Here is a 14,262-nt window from a genome sequence, read left to right as displayed (position 1 = left end):
CTGGTATATTTGGTGATACAAATTACAGTTTTATTGTTTTATTTACTAGGGCAAACAGACTTCCTTTACAAACTATGACCCTTCAACCTTACTTCCTGGCTGCAAGGATTTCTGGATGTACCCAGGATCACTTACTGTTCCTCCTCTGCTAGAGAGTGTCATATGGATTGTTTTAAAAGAGCCCATAACTATCAGCTCCCGGCAGGTAATTGTGTTGTGTTTGTAAGTTTGGCACAATAAATGTCTATACAGAAGAAAAATGCTTGAATGAAGCTTTCCAAGTGTTAAGCAGATAAAATCACAATCTACCCCCTACATCCTTTGACCTTCAAACATGTTTTATGTGCACTACAATGCATGATCACAGTGGGAGAAGTAGGTGCCATTATTATCTATGAAACTCTTGTCAGTGCACTGATCCCTTGCACCTTAAGACTCTAAATTTAGTGCTTCCTGCTTACTGCTTGCAATGGAAACTACAACAAGTAATGTACAGCCCAACTTATTTTCTGGCTGGAGGACACCCCGGACCATCTAGTTCAGTGTTTCTCAACCCGGGTTCCTCTGGAGGTTGATAGGGGTACCTTGCAATGAGCAATTTGGGACCCCTAGGTCAGTTTAACTGATACCAATGATTTGTTTGCTATTTCTAAGGGTGACATTCTTCCCAATGGCCAGCAATGTAAGAGGCATTCTTCCTACTGACCACTACACTGTACTGTAAGCTGTGTATATAGTAATTTTGGCCATGGATCATTAAAGACTTGAAAGTTTTTTCAAGGGTTTTACTACGCTCCACAAGGTCTCTGATCTAGTTATTTTCTCCCCAGTCTTAATATCTCTATCTTTCTCCTTTTTAATTGTTACATTTCAGTTCTTTTAGTTGTAGAGGCTTAGATTCACATGCGGGTATTACCTAGGGAGGTATGCTGTTTTCAAAACAGCTATGTACATCCCCTTTCATCATTCATTATTTTGTCTGAATTAAATAAAGATACACAGAGACCCAGTAAATAATTCATGAATGTCATAAAAACAAAGCAATGCAAAGCAAAGGATTAATTTTAAAGTTCTTGGCCTATAAGAAATGTCCTTTTTTTTCATTCCAGCTTTCCAGGTTCCGTAGCTTGTTAAGCCACAGCAATGAGGATGGAACTGAATCTTGCAACATCGATAAAAATCATCGTCCAGTGCAGCCACTCCGAGGTCGGAAAGTGAAAGCATCTTTCCTTTAGATATTCTCCATCTCTTATAAAAGACAGAGGACGGCACGCTGAGGATATTTCCCGCAGGGCACCAGTAAACATGCTGCCAGTTGTAGAATATGAGTTTTTACAAAATGTCTTTTTATTTAGACATGTACAGATGTTTATAGCCATGCTGAAATGCTAAGTTGTATTTGTTTTATATATATTTTTATGAGATTACTGTATATTGCAGATCCCAGTGAACTGTTTATAATGATTTTTGTATCATTTATTTTCTTACTTTACTTGCATTGTTGTCTGGTATTCTTTTTGTGATGTAATAGCTTCTTCTTCAGTGCATTCTTATGTTTCTCAATTTAACAAAAGAGCAAATGGTACCATGAAATCTATTCCTAGAACCACAAAGGGCTCTCTGATGTTTGATGCCATTCTATCAGCTATTTCTTTTGCTTTGCTGCACAAAGGATGGACCTAGGGTACAGTACATTTATAAGATGCTCTTCATAAGAGACAAGAGCAATTTTTTTTGTAATATTGCTTTTGACAAAAAATTAACATTTTTGCTGCATGTAGTTTTATTCATTTCATTTGGTTTTATGTTTTATTTTACTTTCTATTCTTAATCTGTTCTACAATCTGTTTCTACAAAAAGAAAATGTGAAATAAAGAAGCTAACAAAGGACTATTTTGGGGTGCAAGAGGCAGTAGTTGTTTTAGAGGCAGTGGTTGATTAGATAAAGACTTAGTTTGGAATAACGAAGACTATTTCTATTCATGCACCACTGGGGAGATTTTTCTTCCTATCCCAAAGATACAACAGGATTAGACTAATATGTTTTTGCTGTTTCCGTGGTTTGTAGCACTGACACAAATTTTCAAGGTTTAGAATATTTATGAATTGTACTCCCAATGCAAGAACTGCCCAGTATACTGAAATATTTGAATATCACTTTATTTATATCCAATAATATGTGAAATATTGAAATAGATTGCCTTTATTGTATGTGAATATTACTTATATGGTTAAAAAATAATACTATAAATGAATAATACTAATACTATAAATAATATTTGCGATTAAATACCATTTTTCTGTTGTGCTACATTTTCTGGTACTTGGCTGGTTTTACAGCTGACATGTTATTTGTTTTTAGTGCTTTTTCAATTTTTGTTGTCTGTTTCTAAATGTTCATTTTTGCATTGTGGTAACACACAGTAAAATGGCACCCCAACAAGCTGGTATGTTCAATGCACCTGCACTTCAGCATGCCATTCTATTTTTTGGTACACCTATATATGACATGTGGTGGTCTATATGTGGTAAGCTTCATTTCAAGAAAAGAATGGTTAAAACAAGATTTCTGTGTGTTGAGTTTTACTCCCAGCCCATGCAAAATTATTGGCCCGTCCTTCCACGGTAGACTTGTCCTCACTTTTTGTTCAAGGGATTCCTCTAACATTTTTGGATTTCTCCTCACTTTCTTTATCGGCACATTTTATTTACTTTTTTAGGATGGAGCATCACCTGATCTTGCACATGTGCAGTGTGAGATTGAGTGACAATAGAAAAAGAATTAGGAATAAGGCAGAGGACGGTGGTGACGCCTGTTGTCCAGTCCGTGATAGGAATGCACTCCTTACCTTATAAAAGAGGAAAGGTGCTTGAAGTGACAACCATGCTGCTGTGTGGAACTCATGAAAACAGAAGTTGAAGTTACCAGCACTTCAATATAGAGAAATCTTGCTTTATTGTGAAAGTAGAGTCACAGCATGTTTGAAAGCCAACATTTTGGGGCCACGAGTCCCTTCATCAAGGCAGCATAGTGAGCGAGTTCACTCTAGAGTACTTTGGAGCACTGGTGAATTTGAAAAGAAAAAGGAAGATGAGACACTGTAGGACCTTCAGGCAGGAAAACTAAAAAGTGACATCACCCTGATCATAGGACCTACTCACATCACACATTAGACTAAAATTAACCAAAGGCATGTACACTATAAACAGCGGTTAAGATGATCACAGGTATGGACATGATTTTTGGTAGATACAATTTTTTTTTTGCTTTTTCAGCTGTATTTACCTCTAGTGGGATAAATGGCCTTATTCTCCAAAGCACAAACTGCATAACTTATTTCACAGAGAAGTTGGTTGACTTTGTATATCTAATGGTTTTAATGGGACATAGAAATTGGATGTCTAAAAGTCAAAACATTCTTTGCACAAACCTAACAAAACAGCAGATCAAATTCATTAATTTTGTTTTATTACATATTGGAGATAACAACAATTGGTTATTGAGTATGACTGTCTTTGGGGTTTGGTTGGACTTATTATACATGGTTTATCAGAAAGATGCTCGAACTTCTCTACCCTTCAGAGGTTGAGGTGGACGATGATTGCTCAGAATTGGACACTCCTTCTCACCCTCCCCAGAGGACAGGAGGCTGCGAAACTGATTTATCTGGAAAAAAAAACAATAAAGATTCAAAATTAGCATGATGGTTTCAATGCAACAGCCAATGTAAATATACATTATCCAAAATATGATATTTCTCACACTTTGCTCAGTTATCTACCACCATCACAGCCATTGCAGTGTTTGAGTGTGGCCTGTGCTAAAAAAGCATATGGAAACCTAACAATAACATTATTTTATTTGTCGCTCTTCAGTCAGTTAAACATACCATTGCAATAATTTTTTTTTATCTATTTGATTAATTAAATTGTTATCTGAAGACTACATGCTCATTTCTCACTATATTATGGGCAATGGGAACAGTCAAAGTTTTGTGGTCCTATCATGTCCAATCTTGTTGTCCTAATTCAGAAGGGTGGGTAGGCATTGTCATCACAGAAGTGGAAGTGTGTTACTGGTGTAGTCACTGGGTCCAAATAACTAAAAACAAAGCCTGACTATTATATGTCCATATGTTCCATCCACCTACACTGCCATCATCAAGTAAAAAATATGTCTTTAAAATATCCACCTGAACATACAGAAGCTCATACAAACTGTTCCCCCATGCTGCCTGGCATCAGCCACTAATGTTAACAACTAGTATAGACTTTAAATCATTTCTTCACAGACATCTGCAATGTCCAACCTACAATGTACCATATTCTTTATGGACTTTGGGGAACACTGCTCATATGTACTTTTAAGCACGTAAACTATTGCAGGTGGGACAAATTCTAAGCCTGAATAATATTCACCAATTCCAGGGGCATATATATTCTGGCAGTTTTTTTCTATTCTCCACATAAATGGTGCTCTGGCCTGTACGCACCGCAAAAACTACATGTGAGTGCTAGTTCCAGGGCCAAGATCACTGCATAGCCAATGTAGGCCATGGTAGGGCCACACAGCCATCCACACTTCATATTGACTTTTAGTAACACTTAAGTAAAAGTTTTGAGACTTCCACCCTGCAAGCCATGTAATTTGGATACTTAGGACAGTCATACAAGAAAGGGGAAACACTACACAGTCCACAAAAGGGACAAGCGGAGTCAGGCAAGAATTTCTTCAAACTTCTTTTTCATGTAAATCTGTGGCTAAATTATACAAGAAAACTAACAGCAACATTAGAAGGACAATAAATGCCTTAAGCTGCAGAAAGTCTCTCTTTAAAGCCACTCAAGATTTGTGTGCCTAAAGCAACTTGTCAAAAGTTGCTTTTTGCTTATGAAGTGCCCGCTTATAGGAGTTTTTGGGTGTGCTGATAGCTTAGTTACCAAGAGTTGTATTTTTGGATAAATTTGCATGATATTGAGGTAGGAGGTCTACTGTCCACCACCAATGTGTAAAAACTCTAAATGAATTTCAGCAATACAGCCCCCAGTTTTGTACACTTACTATTACGGTTGCAAGGTGGTCCTGAACTGAATCCTGTGAAAGTTTTAGCTACAGTAGGAAAACATTAACAGAGGACAAAGGGACACCTAATCTTGTTTTTCATATCAGGTGGAATAGGAGGTAAATGGAGACCCTTCATGTGATTTTCCAGCGGGGATGCAGATAGGAAATTTTCACTTTTTTGCTAATACCCCTTCTAGTTTCATCCGTTCTGTTTCATGACTATACAATAAACAATGACATTTATCTCATTTAGACTTTTTCTTTTTTCTATGTTTTCATTACCTGATCAGGGCTGACACTTATAGGTTCTCTGAATATAATCCAGGTGACACACTCAAGCAAAGGTGGGTGGGTCAAGGAGCCGATGTATGTCCAGTAGTCCTTTGATGCAGGAAGCAGGGATGATGGATCAAAACTGGTAAAGGCTGCTTGCTTACCCTACAACAGAATATAGAATATTAAATAATGTTTTCATATACAGTAGTCCCCTTCTATATAGCGATTCGAAAATTGTGGTCCCGGTATATTGTGTTTTCTGCAAACCTGTGATGTTGTATTGGAAAGCCCAGTGTGGGGATGTTGGAAGTTAAACGTGGAACATGTTGGGTTAATTGGAATGCCCCATTCATTTGGATTTAATGACTGGGCATTCCAAATGACTGCACGAATAGACAGCAGCCAATCACAACTGGGATTTGGTTGTGATTGGCTGCTGGCTATTTGTGCAGTTGGGCAAATTTAGGAATCCATGTATCGCAGATTTTCATTTATCGCAGGTGGTTTTGGAACTTTACCCAGCAAGAAACGAGGGACTACTGCATTGACATACCATGGATATTATTAATAATATGCACTTTACAATATTTAATTTGCACCTGGAGGTTTCATACCAATTATGCCTATGGATTCATCCAACTGTATCAATCTAAAATACACTTTATTCAACATTACAAAGTCCTGATGAAGCGGAATCCCTGAAACATGTTGGATTTTTGTAATTCAAGAACAAAATTCTGAGCTTCTAGCTTTTCGTGCTTTTCCTCTTGAGTCTCAACATGGGCAAAGGTTTCTGGGAGAGCTGCCTAGGTAGAATCTACACTGCTTATACTGCTCAAGACCTAGCTAAAGACACCTCTTCCTTTTGGTGATCCAGCACAGTATCTGTTTGGAAATACAACAATTGCACTACTCACCTTTGTTCTAATTTGACTTAACGCATCCACCACTTTCTGTAGTCCTGGATGGGCATCGCCAACCTACAATAAATACATAAGTAATGTTTAAATACAGTAATAACAAGCAGCCAAGATATTTAGACATATTTGAAGCTGGATATGTACTGTATATAGGACCTCAGTTGTAGATTAGGAAATAATAATTTTGGTACCATTGTGTTATTACTATTATTATTATTTTTTTCCTTTTTCAAGTTGTGTCTAATGAATTTTTATGAGTTGCTAGCGATCACCTTTGTAGGAATGGCTAAATTTTTTCCTTGTTGATCCTGGTGGGGTTAAAATTATCACTCAAGCTGGATTTATCTTTGGTCTAGGGGTGTTTATTGAATAACTAAATGACAGGAGACATGGATAAGGGAATGCAGCGTTCAGTGTCAAGGGCAAGTTCCAAATCAAAGGATGTCTAATCACAGTTCAGATCTCAACAGTACTTCTGTAATTCAAAGGCAAGATCTAGACGGAAGGCCCTGGCAGACATTCTAAACCTAACACCTGAAGTTGGTGAGGAATTGTCTCTCAGGAGCACACACTGGCTTCTGTTAAAATACTGTAGCTTCATAGAATGGGTCCCATCTCTGTCAGCTTCCTGTCCTAAACGTTGTAGACCAAGGCCGTTCACAGTCCTACCCAACAGTTGCAACTCTAGATTCTTGGCTCATCCATGTCAAAGGTCACGTGCCCATCCAATCCTGAAACACTTAAGGCATTAGTATTCCATTGCAAAAACCCTGAATCTTCTTTTCTTAAAGTACGTACTTTGAATTTATGTCTGAATAGGAGACAAACACATCTATTGGCCAACAGATAAATACATTCGGTTACTGAATGGCTCCCATCTAGACCTAAACCCACCTCTTAAAGAGCCTAACAACAAAGGGATATTACATTCCTAAATACTTCATTTTCAGCACACTGATAATGGGCCTCAAGGGAACCAAGCAACACCACCAAACATTACATATTACTAAATTCAAGCCCATTTACACATTTGTGTTGGTACATTAGCAGGCAAAAAACGAGCACTGGGTATTTTTTGGCAAAAGAACAATCTCTGGAATTACTAAGCCTAAAGAAAATATACCTTACAAGGCCATAATTCGCCCTAGTAATTGTAATGTGTTTATTATAGTACCATGCGATAGCTCTGGCAATGCAGATGCTACAGTACCATGTTACAGTTCTGACTGTGTGGGTACTGTAGTACCATTAAAACCTTAAATATTCAAATCATTATTCATATGTGAACATCAGAAACTATTAAAACTATTCTAGTGATAATATAAATACATATCAGTTCTTAAAGTTTATATGGATTTAATTATTTAACTGATATAATGATGTTTTCGAAAACTTTTACACTACCTCTTTTTTGTATCTCCTTTTTTTTAACTCTTTTTTTATCTTTGTTTTGCCCCAAAATGAACTGGATGTGTATTGTTTGTAGAAAATTTTGACTTATGTATTCATCTGTTTGTAGCTCTTCTTGCTTTTAACCGTTGGCATAAAATCTTCTCAGTAATAGTAGAAGGTAATCCAGTGCCAGTGAGCTATAAAAACTTTTATGTTGTCTCAATAAATTGAATTCTAAGTATTGAAGTCCCAAAATCTGAAATTGTCCTTTAAATACAGCTACATTCCTATATTGTTTGCATAATCATGACCATAGCCTGCTCAACAAATGAAACGTAAAACCAAGACTGATAGATAATAGATTTATTCCAGACCTTTAGGAATACAGTGAGCACTGCACATCCATCAAGATTCTTAGTGGCTTCAGCAAAGCTTGAATATTTCTCTGAGTTCCAGTGAACAAGGTGCAACTGTAAGAAAAGTATGTGATTTAGTTAGTCAGTGAAGAAAATCTGCAGATGTAATATTTTTACTATTTTTATACTTTTATTATTTGTAATACCTTTGTATAAATTAGGGGCACCATTGCCTTTCATAGTCATTGGTAATATAGTTACAGTACCAAAGATAAAAACATGCTTTAGGTGCAGTAAAACTGTTATAAAAGTTACAGTTATTAGGCAGCATTTAGATTACCAAGCCATGCATAAAAGAGAAAAGTAAATACAGTTGTATTGCTTTACTGCTTACTGTTACATAGATGACATATCAGCTAACTAATGTTAACTAGTAATAAATAAATACCAAATAGTGAATGCAAACTGAAAATTGAATTGTAGAAACAAAAACAAAAAAAAGGACAAAGCCTAAAAGATAAGCATGTATGCACCTGCCCACCAGCGCTACAGACATAGTCAATTTATTCTTTAAATCTCAAAATGCAGCCAAATTTTTATCCGTTGTGTTTAATAAAGCAAAGAAAAGTCAGAATCTCATTAGCTCTTTTGATTGCTTGCTGTGTACTAACTAAGGAGACTTGGCCTGATTTCCTGTCCTGTGATAAGACATAGGGATACATCTCTCCAAAATGGTGATGTATCAGCGTTATAACCCTTCTTTAGATTACAGGTGACATTTGTAAATATAATGTAAGCCTATGTAAGTTATTGCTTTAGTCTGTGCTTTTTTATTTTTATTTATAAAATTGCAAGACATGCCATATTTTCTTTTTTATAAAAATGGTGGCAATAAAGAAGTTAGCTCCATTTTAAGTTTACAGAACTATGTTACAGCCCAGCTGTCTTGGAACTTTTCAGATTCATGATCCTATATACATTTAGCTGAGCTGGTAACATTTTTAAGAAAATATTGAGGGTTGAATTCACAGTTAAGCCCTCCATATTAGTGAATGGGCTACCAAAACCCACACAACAGATTGAAAATTGCAGTAAGTTTCACTCTTTTGTACAGTGTGTTATGGTTGTTCCTTACTAGATTGTAAGCTCTTCGGGGCTTGGTTCTCTCCTTCTGTATCACTGTCTGTATGTGTCTGTCATTTGCAATCCCTATTTAATGTACAGCGCTGTGTAATATGTTGGCGCTATATAAATCCTGTTTATTAATAATAATAATAATAATAAAATAAAGGCACTGCAGCACACCGCACATAGAGCCGGTGCATTATATATATTGCATGCAAATGTGAGTGAGCCCCAAAGGGAACTAATTCAATGAAAGCATCTCTTTTCAGATATATGGAATATGGAATGCCTGAGCAGATTCATTTTCATTAGAGATTTATAAAATAAAGGCAGATTCTACACATATACAGCCTAGACTAGGAAATCAAATAACATTTAGAGAGAAATGGAGAATGAACATAAATTGGTGGTATGATGATAAAAGATAAACACTCAAGGCTCTACCTCTGCAGAATAGGACTTCCCATCCACAGTGTGCTCAGATCCAGATTCATTGCAAGGTCCCCAGTGGAAGTGGAATTGGTTTAGGCGGTAACTGGCTTTGAGTGGACCTCCTTTCACAGCTAAAACAATTACATTACACATCTTAGAATGAATATAGAATTAATTATTTGGTTTATCTCATCAAAAAATAAGTTTGCAAATAAAGCAAGGAACAAACTTATGTTTGTTAAAGTTTACAGATAAGTTAGATGAAATTTCCATAATTTACACCCATGATAATAGAAATCATATTATCTGGAATTAGGATGTGTAAAATTTTCGCAAAAAAGATGTGTACCCTCAAAAAATATAAAATGTCACTGTCATTGTAGGAGTGCCGGGTTCTTAACTAGGACTTACCTGAGATGTCTTCCTTGTCCTCAGAAACAACTTGGAAGGAATGTCCAATGTTGACAATGGATTTGATGGATGTTGGGTTGTAGTTAACACTGAGAGACTTCAATGACTCGTCAGTTTTGACTTCCTGGGTTTTAATATCAATTGGAGACTGGAAATTTCCTTGAGCAATGGGGTAAAGCTTGTGCCACTGGTCGGGCCCTGAAAAGAACAGGTTATAAAAGCTTAAGATGGTCTCCTGTATTCCATACCTTGTTATCATCTTCAAAATTTTAGGCAAATGCATTAGGGCCCTAAAGAATTCCAGTCTAATAGACCAAAACTGATTTTCTATGGACTGAATTTTGGATTATTATTAATATTTTGGATAATTACAATTATTCTAATATATTTCTAGTTATACTAATACAAAATACAATACTAATATACAATAAATTTAGGATGGTTTCCAGTACGTGGGTGCAACTTAACCCCTATGCCCCATAGAAATGTAAATGTACAATGTAGTGCCTGGTTTTCTAGTTACATTATTGCTGTTTTTAATTTTTATTGCATAAATCTTTAGGAAGAAAAAAAGTAATTTTTGTTAATTAAAAACATTTGTGTTAACATTAATAAATTATGCAGCTTGTTCCTTGGAGCATGTGCCCAACAACTATTACTTACGATTGTACCCCATTGTTGCAGTTTACTTACCATTGTGTGCCTCATAACCCCAGCTTAGGCTACTCATGGTGTTGGATTTCAAGCAGGTCCTTCTCTTGGCAGCAGTAGTGTACGTTCCTGTTCTTCTAACCCATTTTATATAGGCTTACACCTGGGATTTTACAGTTTGATTTATGTGTTTGTGTCTCATGTTGCAATAAAATGCAATCGTACTAAAATTTGACCTAGACAATATGATGCCATTTTCTCATAAATGATTGCAATGGTGCCACACTATCGGACAGCACAGTTTACTACTGTATGCTTAACCTGTGGTCTGTTTAGGATTAGGAGTCTGTTGCTAAAATAGCCTTTGTATGACTGTGCTTTTGGTTGGAAAAATGTTCTATATAACCAAAAATGCCCTAAAGTCTGAAATCTTTGTTAGCTTTTGAAAGGACATCCACTTATTCCAATAATGGAGGTTCCTGCAGGACACAGAAATAAAAGCTTAGGTCTGCATATCAACAGAACTAAAATATATATTTAATGATGTGTCAGGTTCTGTAACTAACTCCCAATATTTGTTATAAAACAGACAATATTGAGCACAAAGTACACTGGTACACAAGTGACATGACTTATATTTCCTTTTAGACCCCACAACTATAGCATTAACTGATCTTACTGTATATTCTCATGTACACCCCTGAGCATTTAATTTAAAGGATTTAATAAAAATGTTGGAAATTTTACTATAATGTTAGATATTATTAGGATGGTGGGGTGTAATATTATCATATTGAGGATAATTTTTCATTGCTGTAAATGAGATGTATATGAAAGGGAATAATATTTTTTTTATGCTATACTGGAAGTAATCCAATTTTCCTTGATTCTGTGGAGGTCAGTCTTCAACTGTAAGTCACCAAATGGTGAGCTATGGAGTGTCTACAAGACACCGTGTTACTTATTCAATTTCCTCGTGACTACAATAAAACCCTAACATTGTCAGTGGGACAAAGAGGAAACTGGAAGTTTCTGTACAAACATTAAACAAAATAGGCAGCGAATACAATGCAAAGATTATTATTTTACTACTATGTGTGTTAGAATATCAACTTGACCAGAAAATATTATAGACGTGGTTAAGTTATTAACCTTTACCTTTCTTGGATTTGCATGATCATGATGATGCATTCTAACGTGAGTACATAAAATATTGAAGGTAATGTTGAAGGTTCTCCTTTGAATCATTTTGATGAAAGTTGACGGTTACATATACCAGTCATAGAGGGCACAATTAGGTCATTTCTACTTAGGAGAGTCTTTTGAGGGTCGGATCTATACCAGGGATGCCCACAACTGGAATCCTAATTTTATTTCCTTGCACTTGTTTCTTGTGAGAATAAGCAAAGCTGTCATAATAAAACTGAGAGCACAAACAGATGAGACAAAATGCAGGACTGTACCATCACCAATGGGCTGGGTTAGAGGTGGTCACCTAAAGAAATTAAGTGCTAAACACAAAAGGTAGAAGAGTGAGGAAGGTGAATTCTCTTGAATATTCAGAAATCAGAGGTTCATGGTTAGGGATGTGTCCAGGAATGCAGGAACTTAGAGGGCCCTTTCTACAGCAATCAGTGTGTATAACTTACTGTAAAATAAATATAGGACCTAATCATTTTGTTCTATGGCTAGTTAGAAAGTGAAAGTTACTAATCTAACTGGCCATTAATGTTGTTCTAAACCATAACTGGAAAACATTTAGTTTTTTAAAGCACTGTGTATCATAAACAGTTTGCAAACATTTTCCTAAAATACTAATGTTTAGCCTGTCCTATTCTCATTAGCATAGCATGTCCATACTCCTGCAATCTCTTTTAGCCACTTCCTGTCTACCTTCTGATGGTGACAACAGTGTCCTTAAATTGTGTGTTGCCCCCCCCCCCCCCCCGGAGTGTGTGACAATGCAGGAACACAATGGGAAGACATTTGCCACTCAATCACATGATAGATATTAAAGTTCCCCAAGTCTGGTGAAGATAGACTATCATGGGAGAACCTTGGTGATCCAGCAAACCTAGAATGGATCTGGTCCAGTATTGAAAGCATTGACCAACTAATAGCAAATTATTTTTAGGAAATCTATTCAAGGATTTGGTTCTGGATCACCCAGGTTTTCCCATGATAGTCTCTCTTCTATAATTTTGGAGAACCTTAATAAATCATGCCCATTGTGTCTGCAAAGAGCCGCATGGCAGGACCACTTGGTATTATATTGATACAATCTGCTGACTTAAATAAATTGAGACCAAAAGAGAAATTTATGAACATGTCATAGCTCCTATGGGATTCTAGTGATTGGGTTTATATTTGCTAAAGGTAGTTGACTCTCCATTTCACTATATCCCTTTTGTACTGATGGACTGATCAAAATGTATCTGCCTTCATTATTGGTCTTTGCATCATACAGTTACCACAAATTATTCTCATGCATTTCCAACCTGACATTTTACAACTGTTTTACTGACATTCTGTGACCAGCATATTGCTGGCACATGACAGAAACACGTCAGTTTGTATACTCTGAGTTCAAAAGCAATCTAACTATTTGGCAACCAACATTATGAGCTTATATGGATTAGTATAAAACTTTCTAGAGCAATAAAACTGTGAACCTAGCTATAAACTGATGCTAAAATATCTGTTATGAATGTCAAACATAATATGAATGTAAGGCAAGGGTTCTAAACTTAGAGTTACACACAAAAAGATCATTGTTTGATTTTATACCACCAATCAAAATCTATATTATTCTATGTATTTGCTATTTTTAACAGTTTATATTTACTGTTTATATTTAGGTCTCTTTTACCATGGTCAATAGCTATTTTTTTCTAATTTATTGAAGATTCTGCTAGGCCTATACATTATGTGATAGGTTCACATTATTATAGGTGCTCAAATATCTAAGGACCAAACAAGTTTGCTTAAGTGCCTCCCTTCCCATGTATTCCCTTACCATGTATTCACCTCCCCTTTGCTCCCCACACCACCCAGTGTTTTGTTCAGCTAAACAGGAAGGAAAAATATAAATGGAAAGGAAAAGAAAGTGAAGGAAGAACTTGTATAGAAGCATGTGACTCACGCCATGGGACAGCACTGGGTCAAGCACGTTTTGATGCACCATTATAGTTGTGGTAAGTCTGCTTTACAATTGGGCCCCTTAGGAATATCATGTAATACACAATATGCTGTAAACAATATGCAGTTTTAAAGTCCACATTATTTAGCCTAATCCCATGATCCAGAGTTTTGTTGACCCTTATGCAGTCTGTTGACACACGATTCTACACAAACACCTTCCTGGTGCTTGGGCTCTGGGACCATAAGATCTTCATTTTGCAGGTTTAAAATCAGGGTTATTCAGAATACACACAGGTAGTCCCCGGGTTACATACGAGATAGGGACTGTAGGTCTATTCTTAAGATAATAAATGCATTTAGGACTGATGTTTGTCTCAACATATTATTAGGCAGGGTGGTGTCAGTTACTGTATAAAATTCTCACTGTGAGTTAATCACAAACAAAGCAAAAAAAAACTTTATGGAGCCTTAATATTCATTAACTTCTGGAGCA

General features: G+C 36.2%; 2 protein-coding genes across 2 annotated transcripts in view; one reads left to right on the top strand and one right to left on the bottom strand.

Annotated features, from left to right (window-relative positions):
• The window catches only part of LOC140330665 (carbonic anhydrase 13-like), a 17,078-nt gene extending 14,765 nt beyond the window's left edge, over positions 1-2,313 (top strand). The window contains exons 6-7 of the mRNA XM_072410975.1: positions 50-205; positions 1,110-2,313. Coding sequence (XP_072267076.1) covers positions 50-205; positions 1,110-1,235 — 282 coding nt within the window. The 3' untranslated portion in view covers positions 1,236-2,313. The remainder of the gene's footprint in view (positions 1-49; positions 206-1,109) is intronic.
• Positions 2,314-3,447: 1,134 nt separating this feature from the next.
• LOC140330666 (carbonic anhydrase 1-like) lies at positions 3,448-10,930 on the bottom strand. The gene is made up of 7 exons (XM_072410976.1): positions 10,671-10,930; positions 9,978-10,175; positions 9,579-9,697; positions 8,028-8,123; positions 6,259-6,321; positions 5,348-5,503; positions 3,448-3,667 (listed from the first exon to the last, which is right to left on the bottom strand). The coding sequence occupies exons 1-7, from the start codon at positions 10,705-10,707 to the stop codon at positions 3,551-3,553; spliced, it is 786 nt and encodes a 261-aa protein (XP_072267077.1). The 5' UTR covers positions 10,708-10,930; the 3' UTR covers positions 3,448-3,550.
• Between the last annotated feature and the right edge of the window lie 3,332 nt (positions 10,931-14,262).

This window comes from Pyxicephalus adspersus, chromosome 5 (genome assembly GCF_032062135.1).
Source record: "Pyxicephalus adspersus chromosome 5, UCB_Pads_2.0, whole genome shotgun sequence".
NCBI lineage: Eukaryota > Metazoa > Chordata > Amphibia > Anura > Pyxicephalidae > Pyxicephalus > Pyxicephalus adspersus.
The sequence above is the reverse complement of the archived record's forward strand: the minus strand, read 5'-3'. Positions and strand labels throughout refer to the sequence as shown.

Bases quoted from the DNA above. Each gene is read 5' to 3' on its own strand.
- LOC140330666 (XM_072410976.1), bottom strand. From the start codon at position 10,707: ATGAGTAGCCTAAGCTGGGGTTATGAGGCACACAATG. The intron at 5,504-6,258 runs GTGAGTAGTGCA...ATTCTGTTGTAG, and splicing joins TAAGTCAAATTAGAACAAAG to GGTAAGCAAGCAGCCTTTAC. The intron at 3,668-5,347 runs GTAATGAAAACA...TTTTTTTTCCAG, and splicing joins TAAGTGTCAGCCCTGATCAG to ATAAATCAGTTTCGCAGCCT.